General features: G+C 46.4%; 1 protein-coding gene across 3 annotated transcripts in view; it reads left to right on the top strand.

Annotated features, from left to right (window-relative positions):
* Positions 1-26,953, top strand: part of ZFAT (zinc finger and AT-hook domain containing) — a 233,530-nt gene that overhangs the window by 80,866 nt on the left and 125,711 nt on the right. For 2 of the 3 annotated variants that reach the window (XM_008001598.3, XM_038000102.2), the window contains exons 4-6: positions 17,253-17,438; positions 19,032-19,182; positions 24,886-26,342. In XM_008001598.3, the coding sequence (XP_007999789.3) occupies positions 17,253-17,438; positions 19,032-19,182; positions 24,886-26,342 (1,794 nt within the window). The remainder of the gene's footprint in view (positions 1-17,252; positions 17,439-19,031; positions 19,183-24,885; positions 26,343-26,953) is intronic. The other variant, XM_008001600.3, reaches the window with a different exon arrangement.

Here is a 26,953-nt window from a genome sequence, read left to right as displayed (position 1 = left end):
TGTTTGCCATCTAATGCAGCCATTTGAATTGGAAACCTTGGAGTCATCTTGAATTCCTCCTTTTGTCTCATCTGCAAATCTCTCAGTCCTTAGTCCTGCCAACATTTCTTCCTTCCTCCCATTGCCCCAGGTCCACTGTCATCACCTCTAATGCAGACAGTTTTGCAATAGTCTTCAGACTGGCCGCTCTCCTTCTGAATCTGCTCCCTATAAGCCCACCCTCCTAGAATTGTGTGAAATACATGGGGTCACGCTGCTTCCTGCTGGTGGACCTCCCGTGGCCTCCCCTCCCCTGCTGTTGCTGGGCGTGGATGGATCTCACCCTGTCCTGAGATTGCTTTGTCTTGGGCCACTGCCTCTGTATGCCATTGGCCCCCACTGGTCTTATGGAATCTGTTGTGCGGGCAGAACTTTCTTCCTGGGAAGCCCCTTCTATCCTCTAAGCCAGCTAATGAATTCTGTCTCATTCTGTATGGCGTGCACCATCCCTCAATGTAGGCAGCCCCGGCAGGTGTCTGCCTGGTGAAAGCACCTGCGTATGACCTTTATTACTCCAGTAGCTTCTTATACTTTACGTAGTTCAGATAAAAAGCTCAGATAAATGACAGTAAGCTACATTATCAGAGTTGTTTAGAGAAGGAAGGAAGTGTAGGCCCTAGAGCCTTGAGCCCGTGGGGAGCTCCAGCAGGCCAGAGGTGGCCTGCATGAACAAGCTGCAGCATTCATCAGGTGCTGGGCTTTACAGGCTTGCGCTCACACACTTCCCGACTTCCCTGAGCCATCCCTGCAGAACGTCCCAGAGACTTGTAGAATCCCGATTCTTGGCTCAGCAGGTGTAGCAGGATGAGCCACGGACAAAACCCCTCAGACACTGAGATAGTGAAGGGAGTGGCTTTAATCAGCTGGGAACATCGGCAGGCTAGCGTCTTAAAATCGAGCTCGTCAGGTGCTCAACTTCTGTCCCTTTTAAGAGCTCAAAACTCTAAGGGGGCCTGTGTGAGAGGGTCGTGATCGATTGAACAAGCCAGGGGGTACGTGACAGGGGGTGCGAGCACCGGTGGTCAGAGTGAAACAGAACAGAATGGAAGGTTTCACAGTGTCCTTCCACACAATGTCTGGAATCTATAGATAACATCAGTTGCTAGGTCAGGGGTTGAATTTTAACTACCAGGCTTAGGTCGGGCAGGCCCAGGCCTGGTTTTGGGTCTGGTTCCTGGGCACTGGGCTACCTGCCTTAGTTTCGCTTCTTTTTCCTTTTCTGAGTATAAAACAAAATAAAACAATATGAGAGGGTCTCTCTGTTCCCTCAGAGGGATTGTGAGGCTCACCTACCCCAGCTGGGCTCCCCAGTGATGCTGCCTCCTCTTCTTTGTGACCAACTGCCTCTGCTGCTGTGTGGGGCACCGTGTCTCTGCTCTGATTCGACCACCGGGGCAGGGCGCCATTCTCTTTTTTAGATGAAGAAGCTGAGGCTCTGGTAGGTGAAGGAAGTTGCCTAAGCCCAGGTAGAGAGTACCTGTTGGAACAGGGATTCTGGTCCAGGACCCTTGGACTTCCCAGCTCAAGCTCTTGCCACGCAGATCCATCTGTCTTCAGGGATGCTGCTGCTGATTGGCTGGTCCTCTGATTCTCCACACTCCCCTGCTTCAGAGTCATGTGAATTCAAACCTCCAGTCCTGGTGACAGTTGTGTGTTCCTGAGAGACATGTCAGATAGAAACAGGACTGACACTGCAGCCCCCACTGTCGCATTGCTGCTTACTGTGACTCTTAGTTACCAAAGGGTGCTCAGGGCCTTTTGCAGGGACAGAATCCCACCCCAGCAGAATGGTGAAAGGAAGACTTGCTTCCTCAGCATCTGGGAGGTCACGCTGGGGCTGCTGGCTCTCAGGGACTATGCGGTAGGTTGGTGTCTGGAGGCAAAGGGAGTGGCCTCATCCTAGAGTTGCTGTCTGAAGTTCAGCGATTCTCAGTGTGGAGGGTCCGCGATTGATCCAGTGTGATGCAGCCCATGGCACAGGGGGCCTTTGCTCTAATTAACAGTGTCATAGTGACCATGCCTGAGACCGGAGAAGTACTGGAACGTGCGGCTCATGGCTCGTGCCCAGCAGCCTGTAAATCTGGACATACTGCTGGGGCTGGGGCTTCCCATCTCAGGGAGACTGGCTAAAGGCAAGGGCTGAGTGAGATTTCTGCAGCAGGCAGAATCTCTTCTCTTTTTTTTCTCCTGCTTCCTGAGCTTGTGCTATTATTGGGCACCAAGTCAGACTTTGGGGATTGAAGTTGAGTAAGACAAGTCTATTCCCTTGAGCAGCTGAGTGTCTGGGGAGGAGGACAGTGATGTAAATAGACAACCAAATACGGTGAGGTGAACCACCTGCAGAGGGAGCAGGGCAGGACCATGCGTCTGCTGGAGCATGTCATAGAAGGCTTCCTGAAGGAGGAGGTGGCCCTGAACTCCATCTCTGAGGATGACTTGGGACTAGGGGAGAAGGTGGAGAAGGAGGTGGAATAGGCATTTCTCTCATGATGGTTCAAACAAAGCCTGCAGATAGGGGAATTTGGGCACATTTGAGGAGGTCTGGGATGATCACTGCAGTTAGTATGTAAGGCCGCCATGGGTGACCAGTGAGACAACGGCCTCATGCCTTTCACAGGTTTATTTTCCTGGCAATTTCTCTCTATTGGGAAGAGCACATGCTGAAAGCAGGTGCCTGCCTGTTCTTCCCCTGTAGTAAGAGAGATAGGAGGATGCAAGAAAGCCTAAGGGAAGAGGGTGAGGAAGAGCAGTGCATATTCAGCAGGTTCCAATCATTGTGGGTGTAATAAGTGCTTTAAACTGCTTTATTAGCAGGGTGGAGTGAATTGGTGGCAGAGTCCCAGAATATAATCCCTTATCAGTCTGCTGTTCTGACAGCTGTTCTGGGCTTTTTATTAATGTAACTGATAACACTTTACTCTCCGGGGCATTCTGAGATTTAATTAGTTCTTGGGCAATTTAGAATAGGTACTTTAGAATATTAGTGCAGTGTTAAATATAAATGAATGCATATGAACTAATTTCTACAAATGTGTGATTGCATTTGCATTCAACTCTTTAATTGCCTGCTTCCAATTCAACATACTTTGAATTACGAGTTACATGTGAGATACTCTGTTCTGTGGGGAATTCAAGGGTAAGAAACGCAGACACAAATCCTGCACTAAGAGTGTAGGACTGTAAAACAAAGCAGGACCCCTCCTTTTCTTTTGAGATGGAGTTTTGCTCTTATTGGCCAAACTGGAATGCAATGGTGTGACCTCGGCTCATTGCAACCTCCACCTCCTAGGTTCAAGCGATTCTCCTGCCTCAGCTTCCCAAGTAGCTGGGAATACAGGTGTGTGCCACCATGCCTGGCTAATTTTTAGTATTTTTGGTAGAGACCAGGTTTCACCATGTTAGCCAGGCTGGTCTCAGACTCCTGACCTCAGGTGATCTGCTCCCCTTAGCCTCCCAAAGTGCTGGGATTACAGGTGTGAGCCACTGTGCCTGGCCACAGGACCCCTCCTAAAGAAACACTTCTAGAAGAGGTGGGATGGTAAACAAAGAACAGGAAGATTTTGAGGTGAAAGGGACTTACTTGAGAGATTTTGTATCAAATGGACTTTGTTTTTCTTAGTAAGGTGTTGGAAGCTCATCAGAGTTAAGGGTGTGTGTGTGTGTGTGTGTGTGTGTGTGTGTGCGCGCATGCACATGTGCCTGCATGTTAGGGGCTGAGAAGAATGGGAACTTTTTGAGCCCTCCTGTGGGTGATTCAGAAATGCATCAGAGGCATCGAGCGCCTACTGTTTGTGTAGCAGGCATGGGGTGGTTGCTGACTACAGGATGTCGCATGAACGGAGGTCTGTGCAGTAGTTTCCCAGACTGTAGTGGGCTGGGCAGAAATGATTATGACACTGTGGGGTAAGTATGGGGAACAGCTAGTAGGGGCTTCACAGGGTCTTGGGGGAGCTGGTGGAAGGGGATTCTGTAGCAGCCTGGAGAGCAGGTGGAGTGGGTGCTCTCTGGTGGCTCGCTGGGGCAGAGAGTTGAAGGCCACATAGACATCGAGCTGTGAAGAGTGGGGCTGGGGTAGAAGAGGGCAGGAGAGGAGGGGAGTACCACCCCTGCAGGAGGAAATAGCATTTGCTCAGGCACAGAGGAGCCACTGGCCACACAGAGGAGGCTGATGCAGTGATCCTGGGGAGCATTCTGTGGCATCTGAATCCAGCAGTGGGAGTTGAAATAAGGGGACATATTGTGGAGATGTCGAGGAAGTGCAGTTGACAGGACCTGGCAGAGTTCGCAGAGGGGATCTGCCTTGATTTTGCCTAGGGGCCGGGGTGAATAGTGGCATCCCTGCCTACCTCAAGAGCCCAGAGCAGATGCAAATTTGGAGGAAAGAGGGTGAGTAAGTTGTGGCCACACATTGATCTGGGGACTGCAGGATATGCAAGAGGGCATGCTGCCCCACATGGAGTCTAGCATGAGGTCCTCTACTCATGCTTCATGAGGAGGGGCATGAGTAGAGACTGAGTGGAAGCAGAAGGACGAACCACCAAGGGCAGCCTCCTGAGGCTCCCGCAGGGGAGTGTCCAGGGACGGAGAGCAGGGAAGGCTGCCTTGAATGAGGAAGAGGATGGGTTGAGAATGGAGAGTGATGCAGGGAGTTCAGTGAGAGGAAGCTGGGGTGAAGACTGCATTGATTAGGGGTGTGCCTCGTTGCTGTCTTGATCAGGAGCAGTATCAGTGGAAGGGGGTCAGTGGGAGATGCTTGTGGTGGGAGGGAATGAAAATAGGAATGGAGAGATGAGTCATCCAGAGATGACTAAGAGGATGGCCTGGGGGAGCCACCAGGATGCCAACAGGAGGCAGGTGGCACACTCAAATGGGTGACTTGAGAAGCTAAGGAAGAGACCCTTTGTAAAGGTGTGTTCAGGTCTAGGTACAGCATCAAGTCATGGTGTACCTGCGGGACTGAGGGCAGCTGGGAACAGCAGGGTAAACACGCAAGAGGGGAGAGAAGTCATCAGAACACCGAGGGAGAGAGCTGTGGCCTTTGGTAGAGGATGACGTCAGCCTGTGATAACCTGGCAGGGAGGGAGCCTGGAGAATAAACACCCACCCCCGACTTTCTCCCCTCCCTTTCATCTCCTGCTGGTGCCTCCACTGGTCAAACCCAGTTGGAAGCCAGAGAGCAGTAGGGCCCATTGTGTGGTCCTTACTGGTCAGCCTTGGGAGCTGGGTAGAGAAGGGGGAGGGGCGACCTGGAAGGGCAAGCGGGACCCCTCCAGAACTTCAGGGGACTCTAGATGCTTGCTTATTATCTGCCCTTAAAAGGGACACACTCGGGTCTCTGTTCCTTAAGTAATGGCCCCCTCCAGTTTACATCAGAACACGTCACTCCGTGCAGGGGCGCTAGACCCTGTCGTGGTAGAAAGGGCTTCAGCCCCGTGGGGCATGCACACCGTTTGCTAACATCTGCTTCCCTCTTTAAGGTTTGCATTCCACATCGTGCGGTGTCATCGCTTTTCCAAATGCTGTTTTTTCCAAAGGAAATGAAATATAAAGAAGTATGTTAATGTGCTAGGGTTGAAGAGCAGCGCTGCACAGTCAAGGTTACCGTTCTTAGAACATCAGCACCTGGGGAAAACGCACAAAGCTAGGTGGTAGGGGGAGAAAGGGGCTTGGCCACAGCTCATGATTCATAAAAACCGGAAGAAGCCAGAAAGAAGTCATCATCCCAACCTCAGGCCTGCGTAGGACTTTCATGTATATTTTTGGGCGTGAAGTCGACAGACTGGTGTGCAGCCAGTGTTTCCTGAAGGCCTACTGTGTGTGCTCACCATGTGAGAAGGTTCTGCATCTGTTCCCTCATGTGAACCTTACAGTGACTCATTCTGCAGATGCGGGTAAGTTTAGAGTGTCCCAAATTCATCCAGCTGAAAGGCAGAGCCTGGATCTTAGCTGAGATGCCTTTAACTCCAAATCTTGTGTTTTTCACCATGCGTTCTCAAAACAGTGACTTTTTGTTAAAGCCGTATTTCACGTAGTACACTGTACCTCTTAATTCGGTGGTTTTAATGCTGTTTCCAGGGTTCCTCAGAGATGCTTAGTGGCTGGGGCTGGAGGGATACTGAGGACAGGTGTGGGAGGCTAGCAGGGAGCCCAACCACTTTAATCTGAGAGATTGTACCTTTTATAGATTATTTATATTGAAATTGCCTGAAGAGCAGGAAAAAGGTCCTGCCAGTTAAAAAAATTTGAAAACTACCATCCCGGTGTGCTGACAATGACAACTGAATTCAGACAGTGATGCTGCATGATGTAAAACTAGATGAACAAGGAGACTTCAGCTAAGGCCCTTGTTTTCTGGAAGAGCACATTTATAAGAGCCTTGGAAAAAAAAGTGAAGCATAAAAAGACTGGTTAAAAACACACACCGTGTACATAATAGCAGAGTTACAGGTGCTAGTTAATGCTCATGAAAGTGCTTTGCGGACTGTCATGTGCCACTCAGAAGATAAAGTATTGTTATAGCATTAATAGCACAGTTGATCACCCTTCTGTGATATTGACTAAAGGGAAAGTACCAGACGGGCATAGACTACTGTTAGAAGCTTCTGTTTAAACCCACTGTTGCTGATGGAGTTAATGCTGGTCTCCCAGTGATCTGGCTTGCCCAGGGTAGGGCCATAAAGAGCTCACTGGGGTTCGATGTCATCTAGTCTGCTCTTCCTCTTAAGCATCTCAGACAGATTTCAGCTGCGGATCTCACTAAAATTACATTCTGTTTTCTCTTGGCTAAAGAGTCTTTTCTAGAGCTCAGTGAAGGTATTTTTTAAACATTTAATACAATGAAAACAAAATACTGTCTTAGAAGTAACTGTGTAATTAGCACATGTACATGAAGAAGCAGAATATTTGAAGAGGCTTCATTTTGAGAATGGCATCTAGAGGACTTGGAGTTTGACCTGGGTCACCCCAGCCAGCCTGCAACCCCCGGGGCTCCCTTCAGTGTCCTTATTTTCCACATTAGGTTGTGTTTATTAAAGGACATCCGCTTGCCAGCTCTTCTTTGTCAAGCATCCTGCCTAGGCCCAGGAACTCAACCGGGTTTTCTCTGAAACAAGGGTTAGTAAATTACCCAAAATTCCCCGTCAGCATCAGCCAGGGGGCTTGGATTTAGCTGGGGGTCTTTGACCCTGTGCTGTGTGCTGCCATCTCAGAAGAGTGACTTTTAGCAGCCATGTTTATTGCCAGAAGGTTCAGTATATCTCAGTGCAAGGGAGATAGACATTTATTTGTCGAATAGAACTCTGGCTTTCTTCAATCCCCAAGAATTGCCTCTTCATAGCACAGAGAATCACTGCAGATCTGGAAGCGCTGGGCACACCACTGACAAGCCGATAGGGGACTTTAAATGCCTGGGCCTGGATGCCAGGCCAGAGAAGCGGTCTGTTGCACCCAGGAACCAGCTGTGCACTTGACCGTACAGCGTGCCTTCTCCGGCTGGAGTGGGGCCGTTCATGTACACGGAGTGATTAGGAGCAAGTGGTCTCTTGCTGTGTGTGGGCACTTCGCTGAGGGTGCACAGAGCAAATGCCAGCCTTACTTTGTCTACTTCAGCCTTCAGCACAGCTGGGCCCAAGCCCCCGATCAGAGAGAGGTGGGCGAGGAGGAAAGGAGTGGTGTTTGGATGCTGCGGTGCCTGAGCTGCCTGCAAGCCTTTCACACCTCTGCCTGTGGTGAAAGCAAAAATGCTGTTCGTGGAAACCACTTATAGGTCCGCTAGCCAGGCCCCTCTGCTCTCTCCACCACCGTAAACAGTATTGCACTCTGCCATTTGACCGTCACCTCATCTCATTGTGGAGCCAGCTGTTCAGCTGGTTCCTCTCTGCACTCTGTCTAAACTTCTGCTCCTGCAGAGCATCAGAGGCAGGAGGGGTTGTGGGAAGCGCTCACCTTGCAGTCTGCTGGACTTCCATGGGATGCTGGGTGTGCCACTCGTGGGGACAGTGTCCAGGCTCAGTCCCCTCTTCTCCTCACTGAGCTTTGGACTCCTTATCTTTATAAGGGGCTTGGGAGCAGTCCTGCCTCACCAGGATGGTGGAGACTGAGGGAGACTGCGACATGTGCAGCATCCTGAGTGGCTGCAGGAGGCCTTCCCTTGCTATTTGTTTAATGACTGGATGACCGTCCCACTTTGTGAGGTTGGAGCCCCTTCCTCTCTTTCCCCACTTTACTGAGTATCTATGATGTTTTGGGCACGGTGGAAGACTTCCAGTGAAATAGGCTAAATCCTGCCAGACCTTACTGAACTCACATCCACCTAGGGGAGACAAGCAAGAAACAAGTAAACAAATACATAGACAAGCCACTTACAATAACTCTCCTCATCAGTAGGGACTGTTTGTGTGAGATGTGTTTGTTAGATCAGAGCTTAGAGCACTAGACCACAGTTGCTGGTGGTCTGCAACTGCAGTGGTTTGACTTAAGGTTTTTCAACTTTACTATGGTGTGAAAGTGATATGCATTTAGTAGAAACTGGACTTTGAATTAGAAATTTTGATCTCTTATTTTTATTTCTGTTATTACTATAAAATTCATATTTTTATTATTGTAAAATAGGCTTTGCGTGAAATGATTTTGTCCAACTGTAGGCTAATGTAAATGTTCTGAGCACATTTAAGGTAGGATAGGCTAAGCTATGATATTTGGCAGGTTAGATGTTTTAAGTGCATTTTTGACTTAATGATATTTTTGACTTTGCATGGGTTTATTGGAATGTAACTCATCGTAAATTGAGGAGCATCTGTATTTAACAACACAAACTTTTCCTACTTCCCAAAGGCCTGCACTCCACCAGACTCAGGTAAATGATTACCTTCTAACATACTGTGTAGTTTAGTTATTTATTATGTTTTAAATTGATGGTCTCTTTCCTCACTGGCATGTAAACTGCAGAGGGGAGGGCTCTCTCTCTCTTTTGTACACTAAGGTATTACAAATGCTAGAACAGTGCTGGCCACTGCCTAAGTATCTGCTGAACGAACTGTTGCTGGTAAAGAACAAGTAAATGCTGTAGTGTGTATATAATTTCCAAGTAAGTTTTTATATATTTTGTGCAGAAATGATATTTTGTTTGAATAGGGACACTTAAGAAAATTTGAAAATAGGAAAGTGAGAAAGGAAAATCATCTCATAAAGAGAGTATTTTATTTAGTAGTAGGGGATAATTGTTGAACTTTGTATTGGAGATAGAAATTCTGTTTTCAGATGAGACACAATTAGTATGAATGTTTAACCAAATTGAGGAGAGGGTAACCAACAAGCAGGCATAGAAACTGAAGAGGCAGACTTGAAATCAGACCCGAAGTTGACTTGGCCCTCCCTAGTCACAACCAGTCACTCTTTTGCAAATAAAAATGCACAGTGACTGGAAACTAGGGGTGTGACTCCCTGCCTCATTCTGCAGCAAACACCACACATACCAGGACAGCCTGGGGTGGGAAGCTGGCAGACAGTCAGACTTGCCCAGTGCTGCACCTCTCTTCTGTTGCCATGATTGCACAAGATGACGAGTGGCTCTGGAGCAGGAATATGGGTGTCGCAAAGTGTCCTTCTCTGTTCATGTTTCCTGAAAACTCACAGCAATGAATTTGCTCTTGGTAACTGTATTAGTCTGTTTTCACGCTGCTGATAAAGACATACCCAAGACTAGGAAGAAAAAGAGGTTTAATTGGACTTACAATTCCACATGGCTGGGGAGGCCTCAGAATCATGGCAGGAGGTGAAAGGCACTTCTTACATGGTGGTGGCCAGAGAAAAATGAGGAAGAAGCAAAAACGGAAACCCTTGATAAACCGATCAAATCTCATGAGACCTATTCACTATCATGAGAATAGTACAGGAAAGACCAGGCCCCATGATTCAGGTACCTCCGCCTGGGCCCCTCCCACAATTCATGGGAATTCTGGGAGATACAATTCAAGTTGAGATTTGGGTGGGGACACAGTCAAACCATGTCAGTAACCATGGTTGAGACTATCTGCAATTTAGTGAATCAAGCCCATGGTTTACGGCAGCTCAGAGAGCTCTTGTGCATGTGCAAGGCGGGTTGGGCAGCGCAGCTTATTTCTAAGCAGGTCACCATACAAACTGTCTGTTTTGTAGTGGTGAGGTCTCTGTTCCCAGAGGGGTTCACAGGTAGTGTAGATGGCATTCCTTTGAGATGGTTGGGTGATAACTGCCTGCTGATTGGAAATTGTACAGAATGACCCGCCACCATCCCATCTGCCCCTAAAGGCTTGGGGTCACCGAGTCTATGTTAGAGCCCAGACTTTCTGTCGTGGTTCTTAGTGTGTTGCCATATCATTGTCCAAGAAATTTCTAATCTTAATTGTTGTTAGTAATACTAGCTGGGACATTATGTTGTATATTTCTTTAATTTGCATGGTAGAGATGGTAAAAATCTTAAAAACAAAGCTGAATCTAAACCAAGATATTTTGGATTGAATGAACTGAAGCACTTACAACATAGGAGGGCTTTGTTCATTGGGAGAATGTGGAGGTAGAGGTTTTCTTGCATCACTGTGCAGAACCATGGCCCCTGCTCCAGTTGTGTGGGTGCATGGGACGCTCTTGTGGCTGTCTAGAACCACCACATGCTGAGAGCAGAGGTGGGAAGCTGTCCCCAAGATTGCCTCTGACTACTAACTTAATTTCATCTGGTTCTTAGGATTTCTAAATTTGGTGCCCATCAGAGTGGCTACCAAGACAGGGGAGTGAGAGTAGCTGTGGTGTGTGGTTGAGAGAGTCCTTGGGATGGTGTCCCAGATATGTTTTCAGAAGGCAGAGAGGGTGAACATTGATGGGATGTTTAATATATGCCTGGGGTTTTCCCAGTAATTGTGTTCTTCCTTCTTATAGCAATCTTTTGAGGTCCTTATTTATATTTTATATTTTATGAGTGATTTTAGGGAGATTCATCAATTGTCCAGAGTTCCATTGCAAGTGGTTAAGTTGTGTCTTACCCCAGCCTCTCTGACTCCGGAATGCTGCATGCCCACTGCCTCTCTGCAGTGGTTCCATTAACCGGCCCCTATGTTGCTCAGGCCAGCTGGTTTGTAGCAAGCTCACAGCATGACTGAATGCAGCAGCCATGCGCAAGAGAGAGAAGCAAAACCCATCAACAGCTATGGAATTTTTAAAAGGAGAGGAAACTGGAGGGGAGCGTAGGCAGGGAAGAGTAGAAAAGTTTTAAAAGTCCGTAATTCAGAGGAAGCAGGAGACTATTGAAAAACACCTATTGAAAGGCCATGATACATGTGAGCTGAAGATGGGAATGCCAAACCCTCAGAAAAGCATCATCAGCATGACTTCTAGGTCGGGTCCTCAAGGCATTTCAGTGGACAAAAGGCAACTTTGAAAAGTACAACGGTGGGTCAAGTGAAGATATAGGGAAATTGGTGAACAATCAGGTCAAATGGGAATGAAGACTTTGGTGTCCTACAGGGAGGGGGCAGAAAATTACTAACAAGGCTGTTGTTAATGTGTCTTTCTCTTTTACGCTGTAAAAGCTACCCTCCTTGCTTTCCACAGAGAAGTATTGAGCACGTACTACACACCAGGCCTAATGCTGAGCATGAGAAACACACAGTCATGGGCTGTGAGAGAGCTGGGTTCAGGGCTGTGAGGAGCATGCGCGTACAGGAGTGCAATGGAGAACCTGATATTTCTCTCCATGAAGCACCTGCTTTTGTAGGCCAGAGTCTCTGAGTGGCATCTGGGTCTCCATGCCGGTTCTTCTCTTGCCTCACCTCCCACCCCCAGCCATACTGGATGTTTTACCTGGAGTTATTTGCTGCTCCCTAAATGCACCTGGCATTTGCCTGTGAGCGAGCATGCATGTTCTTTTTCTGTGGGAGCCCTGTTCTTTTCACAGTGCTTCAGGCCTCAAGGGATCAGTTAAGACAATCTCCAAGAACCATCTCCAAGACCTTTCAGTGCAGTGCCTGGCACCATGGTGCCTGAATCGGTTGGAAAGCTTAGTGTTGAAGCTTCTGAAGCTCTCAAGATAGAATGTAATGTGCGTGGACTGTGCATCCATGGTGCATGAGGCCACAGAGAATTGGTGAAGGATGTGGGCGCTTGGAGGTGTGTATTTCGGGCAGTCTTGAGTGGGCAGAGTCTTAGCTTAGGTTCCCCACTGGAAGCAGCTTTGGCTATAGGTGGTTTAGCTGAGGGGTAGTTCCAGGAAGCAGGAGTGGGGGGAGTGAGAAGAGTGAGACAGGGAAGGAGCAATGCCAAGGGCTTGTTAGTGGGGTCCCTGCTATAGGTAGTGGGGATTTGACTCTCAAGATGTTGCCATGGGCCAGGCACAGTAGCTCACACATGTAGTCTTAGCACTTTGGGAGGCCGAGGTGGGTGGATCACTTGTGGTCAGGAGTTTGAGACCAGTCTGGCTAACATGGCGAAACCCGTCTCTACTAGAAAAATGTAAAAATCAGCTGGATGGGATGGTGCACACCTGTAATCCCAGCTACTTGGGAGGCCGAGGCATGAGAGTCACTCGAACTCAAGATGTGGAGGTTGCAGTGAGCCGAGATCACGCCACTGTACTCAGCCTGGGCGACCAAGTGAGACTCTGCTTCAAAAAAAAAAAAAGGTGCTGCCATGGTGACTCCCAGAATTGTCTGCCTAGACAGTGTCCAGAGCACTGGTCACGTTTGGGCCATGGGATACAAGAAGAGCCCCACTGTCCCTTGCCTAGGGGAGGACCAGAGCCTGCACTCAGTGCGGACTCGAGGTTGGTGCGGCCCAGTGGGTTGAAAGTGAGTGGTGTTCTATTCCCTTCTCTTTTATCTCTTCCAGGTTTTTCTTTTACTATCTCTCATATTTTTCACTCTTTCTCCTTCTTTTCTCCCTGCAACTTCCTTTCTCCTACCTTCTTCCTTATGTAACAATTCCACCTATTTGTATGTGAGGGCCTTAGAATTTAGAGATTTACACGTCGTTTGGTTCAGAGTCTTTTCCACAGCATTTCCAATGGTATTTGTGACTTCCTGGAAAACTCTCCTCAGAAACGTGTCTGAAAAACACCCTTTCCTTGGATAGCTCTAACTGTTGGAAGTTCCTTTCTCTGCTCTGAGATCTGTCACTGGGGACTCTACCCATTGGTCCTAGCTTCATCCTTTGAACATAACAGAGCAGGTCTTCTTCACTGTCTGGCTCCAGCCCTCTGGAGGCCTATGTTAGGCTTCATAAAATCGCAAGAAGAAGTGGACCCAACCTCCAAGAGGTCACAATACGGATAAGGCATGTCAACAGATAATTGCAAGCAGTGTGGAAAGTCCAACCATTGGTTTGGTGCTCTGTGTGTGTGTAAAGAGAATGGAGGAAGTAAGAAGATGAAGGGTACAGAGTATCACAGAGGAGGGGAAATCTGAGCTGCCTTTTGGCTTGTCACTCAGACAAGCAGGGGTGTATGGATCAGGACATTGTGCCATGCATGGCTGTGTGCCACGGTCCAGGGGCTATAAACAGCACTGGGTGTCAGTTAACTTATGGTTCAGCATTGTTGGAGCCCAGAGGGGTAGGAGATAAGTACGTGAGGGTGTGTGCTTGCAGGTCATGGCCTTGATGGTGCAGGGATAGTGGGAGAGGATTTGTGGCAATTCTTGGAGGACTTTACCTAGCACTTTCTCCTAAAGGAAATGGGAAGGAAGCCTGATGAAGGGTTTTAAGCAGGCATGTGACAGAATTAGATTTGGATTTTTAAAACAGTTCACTCTAGGGTCTAGGTGGAGGAGGATGGTTCCAAGAGTGTGTCAGTCAAGATACTGTTAGCAGAGGCACTGGTTAAAAACGAGTTTAGTAATGAGAATGTTCTCTCATGTAACAAGAAGTCCAGGCACAGCGGTTCCAGGGCTGGTTCAGGGACACCTCTGTGCCATGAAAGCCCCAGGATTCACCTCTCTCTCTGTATGCCTGAGGCATTATCATGGTCTTTCACTTGGCCTTGCGTAGCTGCTGGGTAGTTGCCTCAGTTCTGGCAGTGGACATAGCAATACCCAGCTGAGGAAGAGAGGAGGTACTTTCCTCATGAGGAAGGAAAACCCACTCCTGAAAGTCCCTAGACCCTTCTCCTCACACCCCATTGGCCAGGCTTGGGTCCTGTGGCCCTAGCTGTTTAGGTGGAGCAGCATTCCGAGTTCCTGGAGTGGGAGATGGCATCGCGCTCCAGGAGGGACAGGTGTTGGGAACAGATAGGGTGGATACCAACGATGCACATCCCAAAGCAGCCATGGGGAAGGAAACTCACATTGGAGCTATAGGAATGGTGAGGGGACAGATGAGATTCTTGTGTAGTCTTTTCGTTTTCACCAAGGCCAGCTCAGGTCTCCATTGGCTTTTAAAACTGCATGGTGCCAGACCTTCACCCACGTCCAGCCACCCAGTTCTGCAGTGCGTTCCTAACATACGATGCCTAAAGCAGAGTCCAGACGCAGTTAGGCCAGACGCCGTTTATGCAGACGCAGTTTATCCGGTGCAGTGTGGTGATCTCTTCAGCTGCTTCTTATTGGTGTAGGTGAATGTCATTTGGTTTTTGTTGATTCATGCTGTTAACCTGGGTTTAGCTTCTGGCAAGCTCTAATTCTCAGATCTTTTTTTTTTTTTTTTTTTAACATGAACAAATCTATTCCTAGCGTATCACCCACATATTGAATTGTATGCCATGGTGAATTCCGGTAGAAAGCAAAGCATCATTTTAAAAGCAAAAAATTCTGTAATATGTTGTTTCTACCTTTTTATAGCGTCCAATATATTCTGCTATAGTTATTTATACGTGTGTATCACCCAGTATGTAGGCCACACAAAGAACTTCTGTGACTCAGGCAGTTTGCAGACCTTTTGAAATGTTTTTATTATAGGCACTAAAAAGCAAAATAAAACAAAAACTGCTGTTAGGCGTGATGCAAATCAAGCCTACAAAATGTAGGCGCTGCCAATGACTTTGAGATTACTTGTTTTCCTCATTCTCCGGCTTTATAGGGGTCACCCTGCTCTTCACTGGAGGGACTTGTCTGATGGTCTTAACTTTTTCCCTTTAGCCGTGGAGAGTGATGCAGTTGTGTCTGATTCATGATCTCATCTATTCATTCTTTTTAGCTCCATGTTACCATATTTAGTGCTGATACTAGTTATATGATTAAGGACCTTTTCCAGTGAATGAAAGAACTTCTATAAAACTGTTTCACTAGGTCTAAAAATGGTCCAAGCACCTGGATTATGGGACAAACACCAAAAAAAACTTCATAGAACGTAGAAAATTAGAATGTTTGTTTTGACCAATCTGCCATTAGCCAAGTTTTTTCTTCCTTCTTCCTGAGTGAGCTTTCGTTTAACCAGCCTGCCTCCCTAAGACAGAATACTACTCCATTTTATCTTTTCCCTTCAGGCATTCCTTGGTACATTTACTTGGGGAACTGGCTTTAGGCAGAGTTGAATCACTGGAAACAGACGGACCGAATGGCCTCTGGCTGTCTCCCTTTGGTTTCTCCTGTTTCTGCCGTATTGCTGCGTGGTTCCCATGTCACCTCCCTATAAGCCAACCTTACAGCACCTTCTGGACCCCCACGTTGCGCTTGCGCACCCTGCCTCCCTTCATCTGCTTCCATGCTAATGGCTGAGAAAGGCTTATGTGGAGTTGTTCCCTGTGCATTTGTCATATGTTCTGAGGAAGTGAATTTTGGGCAGGTTATTTCAGGTTTTGTGGCTCTATTTCTAAGAAAGAGAAAACTCCTTTTCCTCCCTTCCCTATATTTCCTCCTTGCTTAGGAATCTCAAATAGTGTGCATTCAAGAGATGGCTTCTTTGTTCTTCACTTGGATAGCGAAGCTTTTCTTACCCCTCAGGCTAATGCCAAGGGTAGCCATGTGGAATTAGCTGTTGTTCTTTCTGTGGCTGACATGTTCCCTCTTCAGTGTATTTCAACATTTTTTGAACCCATTGACTTTGCTGTCTGTAGCAGCAGCACAAATATAATCCAGCCCTTCCTGGCTTGGACACCTGTGGCTCTCCATGGCCTTCCAGAGGCAGCAGGTAGGCCCCAGGCATTGTTTCCCTTCTCTCTTCCATTGTTTTAAGAAATTTTAGACCAGAGTCAGCCTTAAAAAATCAGAAGATTTCATGTAAATCTGGATTTCCCAGTCTCACTGTGAGCCATCAGAAGACGTGGCTCTGTCTCCCCACCCAGCAGGCTGTTCCTCTGTGGGAAACTTGAGCCTCCTTTCCTTCCAGCTTCTCCCCTTCCCCAGGCCTGACTGGTCTCCATGCATGTTGATATTTCACCCCCGGTTCCCCAAAGGAAGGTTCCAGGCTTCTCATGGCCATTCAAGGCCCTCTTGGGCCCAGCTCTGACGCCCTCCCCTGGTTTTATTTCTATCTCCCTGCTTCCTTATGGAGTTGTCACCACACAGGATACTTGGGCACTGGTTTATACTTTGGCTCTGCCATCTGTCCCTAGATTGGAACACACCATTTCCACCACACCCACTCCTTTGCCCCATACCCCTTGCCTGTATTCCCTAACCATCGCTTTGCACATGCTTGCTTTTTATGTGAACCTAGGGCTTACCTCTCCACAAAGGGGGGAATCTACCATCCTTTCCTGTAACCATCTCAGACCCTTGTTCATTTCACTTGGTGCGCAGCAGACTGCCCTGGATTGCCTGTGCTGTTTGCATGTCTGCCTCTCCCCCTGCACTGTGGGGCCCTCGAGAGCAGGGTCTGCACCTTATCATTCTTTTTGTCCACCATGCCTGGCACCCATACAGTAGCTGATAAGTGTAAGTTGAACACGTGAATGATTTATTTCTTAGAATATAAATCTTGGAGACCTTATCTTCTCTGCAGTGTTGTTTATTAATGATTCTGAAGTCTGCTAAGCCTCATGAAGACAAGACAAGACAAGAAACTATGTCTGCTTCACCCAACAGTGTGTGCCCAGGGCCTAGGTGATGGCCTGTGGCAGGGAGCAGTGAACATGTACTCAATCGAGTGAAGGAGTGAAGAGCCACCGTGGTCCCTACAGTGATTCCTTGGTCTGCATGGCACTGCAGACCAAAGAGCTGTGTTTCCTTTACTGTCCCGTGAAAGAGTAATTTTACCCTCCAACTCTGCCACTGATATAAAAGGATACCTTATGCATCTTGGTATTTGCTCCTTAGGTAACGAGTCTGACCTTGAACTAGAAAAGAAGTGTAAGGAAGATGATCGGGAAAAAGCCTCGAAAAGACCACGGTCACAGAAAACAGAGAAAGTCCAGAAGATCTCAGGAAAGGATGCCGGACAGCTTTCTGGGGCGAAGAAACCCATCATAAGTGTGGTTTTAACTGCACACGAAGCAATTCCAGGTGACTGCACCAAGCGGGAAACGACAAGGCAAGACCCTTGGCAAGCCTGTGCTAAGGGTAGCCTGATGTCACAGTCTGAGTCAGAACACAGAGCTGGTGCATTGGTGGGGCTCTCCATTTAGTCACCCACTAATTCGAGAGGATGAGCTTACTGCCCAGGTGTTGTGGTTAATGGATAGAGGAGAAGCTATGAGGGCTACTGTGAGGGCTGCTGCTCCTGCTGCGGTCCCACAGCCCCGCCGTGCTGCTCCTGCTGGAGTAGTGGTTCCGGGAGCAGTTTGTTTTCTTCCTCCCCTCACCCAGCTCTTCTGCTGGGTGTGTGCCTTCCGCTCCTGCTCTCAGCCATGCTGTCCTGCATGTGAGGCCAGCCCATTCAGCCAGACGCATGCAGGCTGCTGCTCCAGAACCCGTGCTAACTCTGCCCACCTTCTGTTTTGTATTTTTTTCCTCTCTACACATAGAAACGACCTAAACTGACATAGACACCCACTATTTCCATCTCTCAAAGGTTAGAGTTCTATTCTCATTTTTCTTTTCTTTTAAGATCAAGACAGTGGGAAATGTCCTAAGGTGGTATCCTGGGGTGCCTCTGATCTTTTTTTTGTATTTTTAGAAGGGGTTCACCAAATATATTATAATACTAAAAATTTCCATCTCTGTATTCTTTTACATGAAATAACCGGTGGATATGTTGCACTATATTTTTTAAAAAGATCTCCTCTAGGATGGTACCCTTAATAAAAAAAAAAGCAGTTTATAATTGTGTTTCAAAGTATAATAATTTTTTCCCTATGTGTTTGAGGTGACTGCTGTCAAATAAAATTTAAAAATTAAGTTTGGGATTTTAAGGACAGCTACAGCCTTTTAAGTGCCTATTTTCAATGCTAAGAGTAACTCATTATTTAAAATGAAAACTCTGAATAAATTCTCCTTCTATACATCACTGCAGACCAAGGTGATCAGTAGAGAACAGACCATATAAAATCGTGTGACTAGAAGAACTTTCTGGAAAGTCACTTTGTCAGCCCTGCTCACTTCAGAACAGTATTATTCTGGAAAATAAGAAACCCAGAAGACAATTTCCGATTTTCAATTGTTGCTAGAGATAGTTTCTAGAATTTTTCTAAAAATTAGTGGTAGTATTTTGATATTTCTTTAAGCAAGGGTGAAAAGTATAAATAATTCCTTTGCAATTCCAGAAACAAGGGGTAAATTGGATCTTTTTCTTTAATGCGGTTTGACATAGGTGATCCTATATAAAACCTTGCAAGTAACATATATATGTATATGTATGTATGTATGTATGTGTGTATATGTATACTTTTTAACATAAGTAGATCAAGTGAAAATGTATCTCAAGAGGACTTTTAGACAGATTATTGAAAAACTTGTCCTTACTTTCTCAAAAACATGCACACACTCTCTTACCCCCCTCCCCAAAGAACTTAAATGTGTGAGCTGAGTGAAAACTATCTTGCGTGGGCATCAGACAGTATAGACATGTACTTCCCAGCACCATCCCCTCTGTTGCGATGGGGTCATGGCTCACTTTCGATGCCTCTCAATAAGCAATGCCTTTTGCATCAATCTCAGGTGCTACCAAGATTGTGCCAGTGGAGGCTGGGCCCCCTGAAACAGGAGCTACAAATTCTGAGACCGCTTCAGCAGACCTGGTGCCTCGGAGAGGCTACCAGGAATACGCCATTCAGCAGACACCTTATGAGCAACCAATGAAGTCAAGCAGGTAAAGTGTTTTGTTCTGTAACTTTAGCCAGAGGTTGGAAGTGAGTGAACTCCACAGAGTGCAGGAAGGATCAGCATGCTTGTTCATTTGGATCTGCTTACAAACTTGTTTATAAAAGGTACTGACTCTTTGATTCAGCGGTAGAATTACCCCTGCGTTGCAGCCCTCAGTGTGCTGGCCGAGCCTCCAGTGTGTTACAGAGTAGCATGCTTTTAGAACTGAGCACCAGTTGGCTTAAGCCAGAGCATTTTATTTAAAGCAAACCTATTTTTTACCTTAATAAAAAGAAATAGAAACATAGCTTTAGTAAAGTTTTAGATATTTATAGCTTCACATGTTACAATTTAGAAAAATCTTTATTTCCTTCCCACTTTCAAAAGTAACACAAGTGTGTTGCAGAAGGCTCACATATCCCATATAATGTGGCGTTAAAGTAACCTAGAGTTACTCTTTCTAGTGGTAGTTTAGTTCATGTGCTTCTATAAGTTTTTCAAAATATACTAACATATATTGGTTTAATTTTGTTGCTTTTTGCAAATACTAAATACCAAAAGTACTGTTTAAAACTTTTAAAAAAAGCTTACTATACCCTGAAAGTCTTTGATTTTTAGTACACAGTTTAAAAAGCTGTGTTTGCTGTTATATGGATGTATTTTAGTTTATATGGCCAGTTTTTACTATTACGGACAATGCAATGATTAACGTTTTGCTGCATACATCTTTCCATACTTCAAGACTTCCTGTGGAATCAATTGCTAGAGTTGAAACTGCTGCAGCAAAGGATATGAGTGCCTAGTGCTTAATTGACATTAAAAACTGTCTTCCAGATACACTGGATCCGTTGACCACCCATAGCAAACCAGTGTGTTTCTCTACACTCTCCCCAAGTTGTCTGTCTTTAGCCTGTACCTTCTGAAGTCAGTTAACAAACTCTGATTCCCAGAGGTCTGAAAACATTTCTCCCAACTAGAAGGAAAGACAAAGAAAATGCCTGTTGCCAGTGGTTTTCCTCTGTTTCTGGAAGAAGAGAAGTGGGGTGTTTTTGAGTAGAACATAAACTTTAAAATGAAATAGACCTAGGTTGGCTCTAGACTATTCTGTATAAGTTCAGCTCAGCAAATTGAGCACCTCTTACGTGCTGGGCACTAGAATCAGACAGATGCAGCCCCTGCCCTCATGAAGCTTATACTCCATTGTAACTTGACACACGTTACTTTGCATCTAACATTTGTTGCCCAATTTTAAGACTGTCTAATAGAATTTTAGTTTAGTAGTGAGAATAAGAGATAAAATATACAAAGTGCCTGGCACATGTAGTGCTCTCATTAAATTATATTATTATATCATGTGGGATGCTTCATTAATTTGTAGCCTCAGTCCTCTGTTCTTGTAAATGTGAACAACTGAATTTATTGATGAAGTTGTAAAAACATTCATTCCTTTGGTGAATTCGTAAAATTATTAAGTCTCTAAAATCATTCTGTGTTTCAAGTCAGGTTGATTTGTAGCCTTAATTAATTATCTTCACAATATTTCTTTTTTTTTTTTTTTTTTTTTTTTGAGACGGAGTCTTGCTCTGTAGCCCGGGCTGGACTGCAGTGGCCGGATCTCAGCTCACTGCAAGCTCCGCCTCCCGGGTTTACGCCATTCTCCTGCCTCAGCCTCCGGAGTAGCTGGGACTACAGGCGCCCGCCGCCTCGCCCGGCTAGTTTTTTGTATTTTTTTTAGTAGAGACGGGGTTTCACCGTGTTAGGTCTGTTGGGGAGGGGTTCAGCTAAATGTTAATCTAGTTACAGGTAAATACGCTGAATATTTAATCAACAGATCTAGGCTATATTTTTGTTGTCATGCATTCTATTAATATTTTATTGTGCAAATTATAAGATAACTATGAAAGAGATGTTTTTGCATAAGGATTTTACTTGGTAAAATACAGATTAAAAACTTTTAGGTTATATAATTCTTCCCTCATAATAAATGATACAGAGTTATTATATAACAAATTTTGGAAGTTCAGAAAACTGAGGGAAAAAAGTCATTTATGATTTTATTACCCAAAGATAACCACTTATTATTTTAAATGTGTTTCTTCCCAGCCTTTTTTTCAGCATGTACATTTTATAAAATTGAGTTTATATTTTATATGCGATTTTGTATCTCACTTTTTAAAAGTTTTTTTTTGTTTGTTTTGTTTTTGTTTTCTGAGACAGAGTCTTACTCTGTTACCAAGGCTGGAGTGCAGTGGCACAATCTTGGCTCACTGCAGCCTCTGTCTCCCAGGTTCAAGCTATTCTCTTGCCTCAGCCTCCTGAGTAGCTGGGAATACAGGTATGCACCACCATGGCCAGTTTTTTTTTTTTTTTTTTTTTTTTTTGATTTTCAGTAGAGATGGGGTTTCACTATGTTGGCCAGGCTAGTCTTGAACTCTTGACCTCAAGTTAGCCACCTGCCTTGGCCTCCCAAAATGCTGGGATCACAGGCGTGATCCACTGTGCCCGTCTGTCACTTTTAGAAACTTAATCACATTACATTTATATGCGTTTGTTACTCAAATTAATCATAAACATTTTGCTTTATAGCAACAAGGCATAACTTCATAAGGATATAGTGTAATCAGCTCAACTGTTGACAGTGGAGCCAACGAGATCTTTTAAAAATGCTCATCTGATGGTTACCCTTTTGGGCTTTGCCTTGCTCTTAGGGGTACAGGGGGCTTCCAAGACTGGCCCTGCCACCTCTGAGCCTTGTCCACCTGCTGTGGTTCCCCAGTACTCTTGCTCCTGCCGTCTACTCCAGCCATTTGGGCCTCTTTTCACTTCCTTAGTCTCTTCTTGCAGGCACCCGTTCCTCTTCCTGGATGCCTTTCCTCCCTTTTTCTTAGTTAATGCTTATCTGTCCTTCAGCTTTCTGCTCAAATGTCTTATCTTCAGGGAGGCTTTCCCTGTCCCTAGACCAAGTCAATCTACCCTGACTGGATTCTCAGAGTGTCCGGCCCTTATCCTTCTCCCAGGGAGTCTGATGGTCCTTGTCTGCTAACTTTTATATTTATTATGTAGGCTGGCCTATGGCACTTTCTGGAAGGTGAGCTCCAGAGAGCAGGGCTGTGCTTGTTTTCATTCCCCTTTGTATCCTGAGTACCTGGAACACTTTTTTAAGGGAATGAATAAATGAAGAAAGATAAACATGCAAACAAATTAGTTCCCTATGTTAGTACCTTCGAACAGCTTCCCATTCTTAACTATTGTGGAAAATGAGCCATGAGCACCATCATCTGAAATTTGTATTCTTTCTTTTGGATAAATTCCCAGAAGTGGAATAACTGAATTAAGGAGCATGACCTTTTAAAGTTCTGCTGGATATCTTTGTAAAAGCAGTGGTGAGAGTACCTCTCTGAGGAGGCAGCATTTGGAGTAAAGCGACTTCATAGAACTCGCATGGACATTGAAGCTCTGGCATCGGTTCACTGTCACAGTCAATGATTTGGATTTAAGAGTCAGATGGAGGCTGTGTAGCATCCTCATCAGATTCACTATCCTCGAGGGGAACCCGAGCATTAAGGGCCTTACCAGGTATTTGCCTAATAATACAAAAAATTAGAGCAAAAGATTCTCCTGACCATTTAGATCTTGCAGTAGAAGAGAAAATATGTAAAGTCTTGATTTATTTATTTAATTAATGTTATGAATCCAGGGTTTCTTTCTTTGGCATGCTTTGTGCCAATAATATGTATCACCTTCTGGATATCTTTGTCGTTTGAGAAAGATCCAAATTACTTTCCTTAAATTAGCCTTGGGCTTAGCATGCAGGCATACTAGTAACTTCCAAATTTAAATATTATAATTACATCATGTGAATTGTATCCTCTGGTATTTATGGACTGCAATCCATTTAAATATTTTAAATTTAAAGACAAGGCCACCTGTGTTGATCAGACACAGTTGTTTGGATAGTTTTATAACTGTAGACTTTACAGTGAGAGTGGGTTCAGTTGAATGATACCTTGTTAATAGCACTACATGATTATTAGTACATTTGAGGTCCTTTTTGGATAACCTGGACACATTGTCCAGAGAAAGCAGTTACAGCTGGAGAAGAAGCCTCACTTGCCTCCTTAGACTCATCTGTCAGTGCCTGTCCCTGGTTCCTATTGTGGTACTTTGGTGATTGCCATTTGCTGGTTTCAGAAACAAGGCTTGGCCATTCCAACAGCAATGGAAACCCCTCACAGGGAGCCTTCTTTGCAGTACAGTCACTCTGGGGCAGGGTCGCTGCGTGTCAGTGATTTCAGGCAGTAGAGAGGATGAGCATGCACGTGTAGGCTCTAGAGTCGGCGTCTTCCTAGATTCAAGTCCTGGCTTCACCACTTACCAATTGTACAACATGGGGCAAATACTCAGTTTTCTCATCTGTAAAATGAGTATAACAATACAGATGGGATTAAATACTTAGCATAGAGCTTATCATACTGCACATACTCAATAATTATTAGCTGTTATTGTTACCATCTCATTCAGCACACACATTGCTGTATTGAAAGAGAGAGAATTCATGAGGCAGGTGGACCATGCTTTTATTCTTTACCACATGCATAAAATCTGACACAGTATCTGAAACACATTGGCAGGTGTTAACAAATAGTGGCCATTTATGAATAAATGGAATACGAAGTTAATAAACAGCAACCCTATTTTCCCCATCTGAGTTCTAAACCAAACATGATAGAGGAGGAGGAAGATGGAGAGCCACACGCCAGCTCTATGACTGACAGAGATGTGGAGGAGAACAGTGTGGTACAAGTCAGCAGGAGCCTCCTGTTACTGCCTGCAGAATGAGACAGACTTTCTCTCCCACTCACAGTCCTGGATCGCTCTGGCCAGGCTCACAGAGGCCCAGCTGGCTAAGTGCCCGCCGTATCCCATGCTCACCCCAGTCAGGCACATCCTCACCAGAAATAGGCAGAGCTCAGCTCGTGACTTAGGTCCTGCTCTGAAGTCACCAATCAAACACATGGGTCCTCTTTTCTTGAGAAGAAGTAAGGATGTGGAGAAACACCAGGGGTCTTTCACTAATGGGTGGCCCTCACATGGAAACTTGCAGAAAGGAAAAGAGTCACCCCCAACAGTTGGTTGAATGAATAGGCAAGTCTGGCTTTACCAAGCTATTGAAAAGATGGTTGCATCCAGTCTTATGCAGCAGGCTGAATTCATTCCATTAAGACTAGTCCTGTTAAAATATCGCAGAACCACCTCGGTCAGCTTGGAACACAGTTGATTATTATTGTGCATGTAGTAGACGGCACACCTGTCCTTCCGCTTCCATCTTCCTTCTTTTGCTTCCCTCTTTCCTTTTCTTGAAGCCCCAGTCCAGACAGACATCTCTTCCTCAAGTTTTCTCAGCTACCCTAATCCAGGTTAGAGGTCTTTTTCCTTTTTTGCCGTGTGTGTATTCCTATTAATACATACCACGCTGTCATGCAAACATTTGCCAACCTGTCCTCCCTCCCACAAGACTGTGAGCTCCTGAAGGACCATGGCCCACATGAGCCCTCTGATCCTGTTTGTTGAGTGAATGAATGCACCCATCCAGTGTCTGTCCAGTTTCGTTCACTTTTCAGCCTTCAGTGTTTGGTTCATAACAAGGATGTAGAGTTCATGAGGAACATTCAAGGTCTCCAGATGTAACCATGCTGTCATCTGTTTCTAGGCTAGGTCCCACTCAGCTCAAAATCTTCACTTGTGAATACTGCAACAAGGTCTTCAAGTTCAAGCACTCGCTGCAGGCCCACCTGAGGATCCACACCAATGAAAAGCCATACAAGTGCCCCCAGTGCAGCTACGCCAGTGCCATCAAGGCCAACCTCAACGTGCACCTGCGCAAGCACACCGGCGAGAAGTTCGCCTGCGACTATTGCTCGTTCACCTGCCTGAGCAAGGGCCACCTCAAGGTGCACATTGAGCGGGTGCACAAGAAAATCAAGCAGCACTGCCGCTTCTGCAAGAAGAAGTACTCTGACGTCAAGAACCTCATCAAGCACATCCGAGATGCACATGACCCGCAGGACAAGAAGGTCAAGGAGGCCTTGGACGAGCTCTGCCTGATGACGAGGGAGGGCAAGCGGCAGCTGCTCTATGACTGCCACATCTGTGAGCGCAAGTTTAAGAATGAGCTGGACCGCGACCGCCACATGCTGGTCCACGGAGACAAGTGGCCTTTTGCCTGTGAGCTCTGTGGCCATGGGGCCACCAAGTACCAGGCGCTGGAACTGCATGTCAGGAAGCACCCCTTTGTGTATGTCTGTGCCGTCTGCCGCAAGAAGTTCGTCAGCTCCATCAGGCTGCGCTCCCACATCAAAGAGGTGCACGGGGCTGCCCAAGAGGCCTTGGTCTTCACCAGTTCCATCAACCAGAGCTTCTGCCTCCTGGAACCTGGTGGGGACATCCAGCAAGAAGCTCTGGGGGACCAGCTGCAGCTGGTGGAAGAGGAGTTTGCCCTCCAGGGCATGAATGCACTCAAGGAAGAGGCCTGTTCTGGGGACACTCAGCTGGAGGAGGACCGGAAGGAGCCGGAGGCCCCTGGGGAAGTGCCTGCCCCAACCGTTCACCTCGCCTGCCCGCAGGCTGAAAGCACAGCCCTGCCACCCTGTGAGCTGGAAACCACCGTGGTCTCCTCCTCAGACCTGCATTCTCAAGAGGTGGTTTCAGATGATTTTTTGTTGAAAAATGATAGCTCCTCCACGGAGGCTCATGCTGCTCCTGAGAAGCCCCCAGACACGCAGCACACAAGCTCAGTCCAGACGCAAGGTGAAGTGATCACACTACTGCTGTCCAAGGCCCAGAGCGCTGGGTCAGACCAGGAGAGCCATGGTGCCCAGAGCTCCCCAGGGGAAGGGCAGAACATGGCTGCACTTTCAGCTGGTGACTCAGACCCCAGCAGTTGTCTCAAGTCAAACCCAGCTGAGGCCTCAGACCTCCTCCCTCCAGTAGCTGGTGGTAGGGACACCATCACACATCAGCCTGACTCTTGCAAAGCTGCCCCTGAGCACCGGTCAGGCATCACCGCATTCATGAAGGTCCTGAACAGTTTACAGAAGAAGCAAATGAACACCAGCTTGTGCGAGCGGATCCGGAAGGTTTATGGAGACCTGGAGTGTGAATACTGTGGTAAGGAAAGGCAGCGCCGGTGCGCGGCCCTGTCCACTCCCATCACGCTGTGGTCACCTCGCATTTGATTTGAGCTCACATCTGTTTGCAAAGAACACCTTCTAAGTGAGCCACCCTCCTCCATTGTAGATAGGAACGGTGACCGCTGTGTGGCAGTTAGCGCTTGGAGCCTTATGGAGGCGGCCGGGATGGTCGCACAGTTGACCGTGTTGACCTGGTCAGGTGTGTGTGCTGAGGGTTACCCATGACCTCTACCAGAACTCTAACTAAGAAGAATCTTTCTTCTGGCACATGACAAGTTTAAAGTTGAGCTTTAAATTGTGGCCAACTACTAGATCGGCCAAGAGAGGTTACAAAAGTTACAAAAGTGGCTGCAGCCATTTAGGGAGGTCCCAAATAGCACCCTGCAACTCACAATGAAAGCATGGCTCCTGGAACTCCTGGGGAGCTGGCGGTGCAGGATATCGAAAATCCAGCTCCAGACCTGCTGTCCCAGGAGGGCCAGTAGAACTTAGAGACTAGCAGATTTATGCATGTGCATCATGGTATTTGGCACCATAACTGGTTCTCAGTAAACACTGACTTCCTCCTCTGCTGGCCCTGACGTCATG

The sequence above is a fragment of the Chlorocebus sabaeus genome, chromosome 8 (assembly GCF_047675955.1).
Source record: "Chlorocebus sabaeus isolate Y175 chromosome 8, mChlSab1.0.hap1, whole genome shotgun sequence".
Taxonomy (NCBI): domain Eukaryota; kingdom Metazoa; phylum Chordata; class Mammalia; order Primates; family Cercopithecidae; genus Chlorocebus; species Chlorocebus sabaeus.
Note: the sequence above shows the minus strand (reverse complement) of the source record. Positions and strands in the feature narration are given on the sequence as shown.